The following is a 7,763-nucleotide window of genomic DNA, read 5'->3' on the forward strand; positions in this document are numbered from 1 at the left end:
CCTCCACCACCGCCGTCATCATTGTTTCGGATTTCAAACTCAAGGTTCCAAAATATTCCACCTTGAGTTTGAGGGGGGATGTTAGAATATATGGAAAATATATTATATTTTCCATATATTCCATAATTATGTTGATATTGAAATATTCTCTATTTATGGGTTGATTGTAATCATATATTGAGATTGTAATCAAATCAAAGGGATTTGATTACCAAACTTGTATTTAGACATTACCCTATAAATAGGGACCTTTGTATTGTAGACAAAAAAAAGTTAATGAGCACAATGTAGCCCTTAGGGGTATTCCGAGTGGTGGACGTAGGTGTCTAACACCGAACCACTCGTAAGTTCTTTATGTTCATTCCCTCTCTTGCTTCCGCTATTATTCCCACATCATCATTATTTCAACATTAACTTTTGGCTTATTGATCAAACGTTTGATGTTGGATCCTCTAATATTCGACCTTAACTCTAGCTACTATATATACTATATGATAATGGCTTATATATATATTTCTAATTATTTTCCATTTAAATTGAACGTAGATGGTATACATAGTAGTCTAGGCTATAAGCATTTCAGTCTGGGCCATTATCGCTTCCAGATGGGAAACACAGAAAAGCAGAGGAGTGAACTAGGGGCTCACAGGGGTCAATTCAAATGCTCAAAAGAACCTAATTTTCAAATAAAATTATCTCTTAAGATATTTTATGATTAATTTGGATAGAGCTAAATATCTCTTAAGATATTTCATAATTTTTTTTTTTTCAATAACAATTGCACAGATGAAGTTGATTTATAGCAATGGATTTTTGTTTTCTGATAGACTCTAATTTGCTGATTTGTTTAATTCAAACGCATGCTTTTTGATTGTTACGCAAAACAACTCAAATCTCAAAACACTAATTTGTGTTTAGTAAAGCTTTTTGAGGCGAGTTCTTTTCTTTAATAGTAATAAAATATGATTGATGTTATATAAAGTAAAGTAAAAAAAAAAAAGTTTTAAGTTTTTTGTATGTGAAAGTGAAAGGTTTTGTTTTGTAGTTTTTTATTTTTATTTTTATTTTAAATAATAATAAAAAGTCATGGAAGATGATTTAGAATTAGCATTTGGGTACGGCCAGATAAACGATGATTACATGGTTTTAAGGAACAGAATGGGAGTGGGTGTAGTGGTTCGGGATCATGACGGAGGAGCTGTTGCCATGTTCTGCACACGCAAAGAGTATATACAGGACCCAACCATGGCCGAGGCCATTGCAGCATGGGAAGCAGTGAAGTTGGCTCAAAGGCTGGAATTGCGGCATGTTCTGTTTGAAGGGGACTCATTAGAAGTTGTTCAAATGCTGCAAAGGGAAGATGGATGTTGGACTTCATATGGACAGGTAGTGAATGCTGCAAAGGAGAGACTGCAAAACTGGAATGGGTGGGGTATTCATCATGTTGGCAGATCTGCAAATGGTGCTGCCCACCAACTGGCCAAGCTGGGTCTCGGGTATGATGCTACGCAAGAATGGCGGGAGTTGTTTCCTCCGAGTGTGCTCTCTATTATATTATCTGAAAGCTGAGCTTTTTAGCTCGTTTAATGAATCCCAATTCAAAAAAAAAAAAAAAAAAAAAAAACTATTAAAGCCTATCTAACTCTAATCTTGTCTCTATCATTGTGGGTTTGTGATGTGTTGACCTTATATAGTCTTATATACATTGCTTCAAATCGACTCACAATGACATATATAATAACAACCAATTTTTGAAATGACCCGAGAACTCCGATACAAATTCAATACAAAATTAAAAGGTTAAAATTGACCGATATAGTCTTATATATATGTCTTCACACGACCCAAACCTAACCTGTGAATACAAATTATTACCCTTAATTTTAATATCGATCAACATCATTTAGAGCATTCCTAACGGAGCTCCGTAAAAGGAAGTTTTTCGCCAAAAAAGTGAAGAGCACTTCGTCCGCATAGAGTCAACGTGAGTACTAGAGAAAGAAAGCCATAATCTAAAAAATTCTGAAAATTATAGAAAAAAGAAAATAAAAATTTTCCAATTAGTAACCCCCATATATCATCTCACATCACTTAAATATAATGTTTGTTTTGCTAAACATTTTCGGGTCATGTAAAAGACTTAGTGAACTGTAAAAGTGCAGTCATGAAAAACAATAGGTAAGTTATGGCCATATATCTCAAAGAAATTCTTAAGTGGTTAAACAAGTATTAGGGTGGGGTTCGACTCCCGTAAAGAAAATTTTTAAACCTGATTAGTATTAGCCCTTTTTGGTCCTATATCTGTCCTTATAGAGTTGGGTTAGATTATAACTCAATCGGACTTAAATGAGCTCCTGCGACTCTCATCGTCTAGGCCCTTCTTGTGCAGTTTCCAACGAGCCGATACTACTATGATCATGTCCAAGTATAATATATAGTTACTCTAATTGACCACTCTGATTTTTTTTTTTTTTTAGTTAAAAAAAAAAAAAAAAACAAAACAAAAAACAAAAAAAAAGGTTTATAGCAATATATGAAACAATTAGTATCATGTTTGATTATAAAGATTAAGATTTAAGATTCAAACCAAAACCGAAATTGGGACCCTCATAAAGTATTTCTTTCTTTTTAGGCAAACCGGCCACTTTAGATAACTTTTGCATTCTACATTGCCTTTGGCAATTCAGGGCTAAAAGGGCGGGCGGTTACTAACCGCACTAACTGCTAATCACTTTTGAAGGGGTTTGAAAAAATCGCTAACCGCCTATGCGGTTACGGTTAGCGGTTTTTGCATATATATAAATATAGAAAAGATTTCGTATGTAGTAGGGCATTATTGTATTACCATAAAAACGACGTTGTTATGATTTTTTTTAAAAAAATTTTCTTTTAAAAAACGGTTAATTTGTGGCAATTTGGGTTATTAACTGCTTTCACCCCTATATGACATCAGCACTGGAAAACATGTGATTATCAATTTGACGTGGCATTGAAAATCACAATTAGATTTTAAATAGATCATTAGTAAATTTTGTGTCTAATGGTAATTTTCATTCCCACATTAAGGAGTGTGAGTGTGGAAGTGCAAATATGTGTATCATTTCTCTTTTGATAATACCATGACGAAGCATATGATTTAGTTTATCATTTCTCATTTGTTTTGGAATAAATTTTTTCTCCAAATTGGGTTATAGTAAATTCTTATAATTTAGTTTATTAAACACACTTCTGTCTTTAAAACATGTAATTTTTACATGCATTTTTAATAAAACTAACTAAGCATATGATTATTGAAAAATTTGTCCTTTGCTTTGCTAACCTTATCATCAAGATCAATTAATTTCAATAACCACTTGGGTAAAACCTTATCATCAAGACCTATATATTATTTTGATGATTTTATTTCATTGGATATATTATATATAATTGGCCGTGACCGTTACTGTTATTGATCAATGTCTTTCCGGCCAGCCGGCCACTCTACCGTTACTTAATTAAAATACCACATTAATTAGTGACTAACTGACGTTAAAATTGACTAAAATAAGTTACATTCTAAGCCGTATATAGCGTGGACTTTGACCACGTCCCACCATTTATATAGACCCTTTACATATATCTTGTTGCGTGTCATGATTTTTACAGCGTCTTCCCCTTCGTTTACAACGTCTATTGTGAGCACGAGCGTAGGTGATTTTTACAGCCATCGATCTTCCCCTTCGTTTCATCTTCTAATTCAAAAGATTTCCCATTGAAACAACCGTTGAACATTTAGGAAATTAATTTTTACAGCCAAGGATGTTTTCACTACTTTCACACTGTTTCCGTTTAAAATAGATTAATAATTGGTTGAACTCTGGAGTGGAAGTAACAAATTTAAGTCTGGGAATATCAATTAAGAGATCATCTATATATAGACTATATATATGTATGTGAAGTGTGAACCCCCACCATTATTTAATTGATTTTTCAGAATCTTCATACAATCACATTCACAGAGTCTGCAGAGATGGCTAAATCAGCTCTTTCACGTTCCATTCCCCTCCTTTTCCTTCTGCTTTTGTCCCTCAATTCAGGTAAAAGTATCAATCTTTTGCCTTTTTAGAGTAGCAACTTTATACTTAATCTAGTGTATACACTTTGTGTCTAAGGGCCATTCCTTGATTATCATGCCTTTTTTTCTTTTCTTTTTTTCATCTTGTTAATTAATTCTTCTAGTTATCTAAATGGGGTTGGCTTCTTTTTTTTTTTTTTTTTTTTTTTTTTTTTTTTTAATGTTAAAGGATTTTGCTTCTTTGATAACTTTGTGATGGGTTTTCTGTAATGCTTGTTCGACCAGCGAGATTTCAGAGGAAAAGATATGGAAATCATGAGTTTTACTTTTACCTCTAGAACAGAGCAACTAGCTGCAATATTAGCCAAAGAAAATTAGCAGTAACTTTTGGTTACATGTGTTTTATTGTTCATCCGAAAGTATAGCGTGATGTCATGACGGGAGCCTAGGTCAGGCTATGGCTTGGAGTGTCTGCAGTTCTCACCATCTACGTCATTCTGTCATTAGTTTCTTGTGAAAAAGTGTTATTATAGTTACGCCCAAATAAAATAGGTATTTTGATATTCACTTTCAGCCCTTTTAGTTTGAAAAAAAGACCCTGGTCCTCAATGGTCTGCATGGGAGTAAAGATCACTATTTTACTCAAATTTAACAATGTTTTGGTTATCCTTTGTTTGATTCTAGATGGTGGTATCTCTCAATGAGTTCTTTCTTTATACCCCTCCATTCTTGAAGTTCAGGAAGGAATTATCATGAATCTGCTGCCAACTTCTTTTTCTGCCCAATATAATTTTTTGTAGTTTTTTTTCAAATGATTTGCCATCTGGTATAGATCATGGCTTAAGTAATGCAAATTACACTCTTTGTTTATGTTTTTGGGCAGAAGGGCCTCTGAAGCATGCTAATGCAAAGGTACAAATAAATCCAAGACCAAATATTTCACACCATTAATAAACCTCAAAACATCACAATCGAGAATTGTTCTTTACTTCATCATCTTATAATGTTGTAGCAGGGGAATAGTAGCTGGTGTGTTGCCAAGCCTTCTTCAAGCGATGCAGAACTGACAGCAAACATCAACTTCTCCTGCGATCAACTGAAAGATTGCAAGCTGATACAAGAAGGAGGCCCATGCTTTTTACCCAACACCCTCATTCACCATGCTTCTGTTGTCATGAATCTTTACTACAAACAGATGGGCCAAAACAGCTGGAACTGTGACTTCATCAGCTCTGCTCTCATCACTCTCACTGATCCAAGTAATCTCGTGTCATGGTGTTCATTTCACTTTGAATTTCATTTCATTTTCAAAAAATGGTGTTAATTTCACTGTTTTTTGCCATGTTTATTATGTAAAGTTAATTTTCTTTTCTGGGTTCTGAATTATTTTGCAGGTAATGATTGCTGCACTTATGCTTAGCTGGGCAGGCACTTTATATGCAATATGGGTGTTTTTAAACCACAATAATCTGCTGTTCCTTGGTTCTTGTTTTCCTTTGAAGTCTTTTATTTTGGTGTATGCATGCATTAACAAGGTGCTTCTTCTAGAGTTTTTCTGTATGTAGTTTTCTCACAAGATGTGGAGTTTTATCAACTTCCATGAACTTATTTGATTTCTTGTAAGGTTAAATTAAAAGGAATTAATGTTTAACTTAGCAGTCTTTTTTTTTTTTTGTTTACTATTTAGCTTTTGGTTTTTATCTGCTACACACCCAAATGTGGCATCTCATCACATCAGCATCACGTACATGTAATATTAGGAACAACATCCAACATGTTTGTAAAAATTGTAACTTTCTTTTCTCCAAAAATACTCTTAGATATTTGAAATATTCAGTGAATATTTAAGAAGAAAGCTACCAGAAGTTGCCTCTATCTGCTGAAAGTCGCCGGACTCCACAGCCAAAATTCGCCTGCGAAACACAGAAAAGCAGAGGAGTGAAAAAATAAAAAAAACCCCTCTTTAAGATATTTTATAATTAATTTGAATAAGAAACCAATCTATCAGCCCGAAGCCTAGGAAATGTAAAGGAATTGAGTTGAGTTGAGTTGAGTTGGAGTTGGACTCATCCCCTGCAGTGTTGCATACAACCACTACCACTGCTTGCCCTGCTGCTCACGCATCCCCTGCAGTGTTAGTCTTATACTTGTACTAGTCCTATCATTGCCTTTTGTAGTTTTGTTACAGGAAAATCCATCACCCCATTGTACGGACTTCACTCAACCATATATTTTCCAGGTTAACTTCTTAGGCTGCCAAAACTTGCAAAACCTATAGAACGGAAGAATGACGAATATACTCCCGCAAGAGCTCATCACCGAAATACTTTCTCTACTGCTCGTCAAACCTCCGCTGCGTTTTCAATGCGTTTCCAAGGCATGGTTTGTTGTAATCAACGACCCAGATTTCATCAAGATGCACCTCAATCGCTCCATTGAGACCAACCGAGAACGCGCTCTCATTGCAGATGCAAACAACGCAATTCTGCCGCAGACTTAATACTAGGTAAACTTTTCCGACAAGCAACGGTTCAGCGAGCCAGTGCAGATCTACCGGCCATTCAACCATCCAACAAATACGTTCATTAAAATTGTAGGCCATTGCAACGGCCTGGTTTGCCTCCATATCTGTCCCTTTTGTTGCTCCAATATTGAAGAAAGAAACATATATCCCAATGAGATAGTGATTTGGAATCCATTGATCAGAAAATACAAAAAGTTACCCTTTAAGCCCATAGAAATTCCTGATGATTATCTGTTCAAAGTAGCATTTGGGTATGACCAAATCAACGACGACTACAAGGTTGTAAGGATTTTGAAGCCCCAGCCACATCTTGCACGTGTCGCCGAAGTTGGTCATCTTGTATATAGTCTTAGAGGAAATTCTTGGAGAAGGGTGGAAGACAAATGGCCTCGCAAGGATTTGTATTTGCATATGCATTGCTCGGCTTCCTTGAACGGTGCTTTGCATTGGGTGGCTGGTCGGAGTGGGTTAACAAGTGCCATTATCGCATTCGATCTCAGCACCGAGAAATTTCGAGTGCATGCACTTCCGATTAAAATTAAATCTTGCGCATTCGAATACAATACACATTTGGTGGTCTTGGGAGGATGCCTGTGTGTTTGGGAGGCTAATTGTGAACAATTTTTTGACGTTTGGGTGATGAAGGAGTACGGGGTGGCGGCGAGCAATTGGAGACGGCTTTATAGGTTGCCGCATAGTCCACAACAAACTCCTTCCTACTCCAAGCCTTTAGCCCTCTCAAACAATGGCGAAGAGGTTTTGATGCATGAGTTTTCAGGGAAACTTTATTGTTATAACACAAAAAAGAAAAGAAGCAGGATTGTCGAGATTCAGAAAAGGATCGAAAAATGCGAGTTGAACCTTCTTGTTGTGGGAAGCCTCCTTCTCCTTGATGGGATGATAGAATTAGAGATTGGATGAAATTGGGGGTTTATTTGTTGGCGTTTGATTTTCATTTGGGATGACAGAATGAATAGATGGGAATATATGGGCTAAAGTTTTTATTTTTATTTTTATTTATTTTGGTTGTAAAGTTAAGGGAGAAATTTTTGTGGGCATTGGGTTTTGATATTTTTGGTGGGCACATAGAAAGAACAGAACACATGGGGGATTCGGTTCTGAATTACATTGTGGGATTTTTGTTACTTTTGCTGGCTCTCTCTGTTTGCTTTTTAAGAGAATTTT

The 7,763-nt window shown here is 35.6% G+C and overlaps 2 protein-coding genes and 1 pseudogene across 2 annotated transcripts; all 3 read left to right on the plus strand.

Annotated features, from left to right (window-relative positions):
* Nucleotides 1-1,086: 1,086 nt before the first annotated feature.
* Nucleotides 1,087-1,569, plus strand: LOC148588113 (uncharacterized). The gene has a single exon (XM_088514114.1). The coding sequence runs from the start codon at nt 1,087-1,089 to the stop codon at nt 1,567-1,569; it is 483 nt and encodes a 160-aa protein (XP_088370240.1).
* Nucleotides 1,570-4,002: 2,433 nt separating this feature from the next.
* Nucleotides 4,003-5,485, plus strand: LOC132169416 (glucan endo-1,3-beta-D-glucosidase-like). The gene is made up of 4 exons (XM_059580452.2): nt 4,003-4,076; nt 4,938-4,966; nt 5,070-5,313; nt 5,449-5,485. Exons 1-4 carry the CDS (start codon nt 4,010-4,012, stop codon nt 5,472-5,474), a joined length of 366 nt encoding a protein of 121 aa, XP_059436435.1. The 5' UTR covers nt 4,003-4,009; the 3' UTR covers nt 5,475-5,485.
* Nucleotides 5,486-6,341: 856 nt separating this feature from the next.
* LOC132169417 (F-box protein CPR1-like) lies at nt 6,342-7,499 on the plus strand (annotated as a pseudogene).
* The last annotated feature ends 264 nt before the right edge of the window (nt 7,500-7,763 follow it).

Source organism: Corylus avellana, chromosome 1 (genome assembly GCF_965113065.1).
Source record: "Corylus avellana chromosome 1, dhCorAvel1.hap1.2, whole genome shotgun sequence".
Taxonomy (NCBI): Eukaryota; Viridiplantae; Streptophyta; class Magnoliopsida; order Fagales; family Betulaceae; genus Corylus; species Corylus avellana.

Coding starts and splice junctions, on each gene's coding strand:
- LOC132169416 (XM_059580452.2), top strand. CDS start 4,010: ATGGCTAAATCAGCTCTTTCACGTTCCATTCCCCTCCTTTTCCTTCTG. Junction 4,967..5,069: donor TGAAGCATGCTAATGCAAAG/GTACAAATAAAT, acceptor ATGTTGTAGCAG/GGGAATAGTAGCTGGTGTGT. Junction 5,314..5,448: donor CATCACTCTCACTGATCCAA/GTAATCTCGTGT, acceptor ATTATTTTGCAG/GTAATGATTGCTGCACTTAT.
- LOC148588113 (XM_088514114.1), top strand. CDS start 1,087: ATGGAAGATGATTTAGAATTAGCATTTGGGTACGGCCAGATAAACGAT.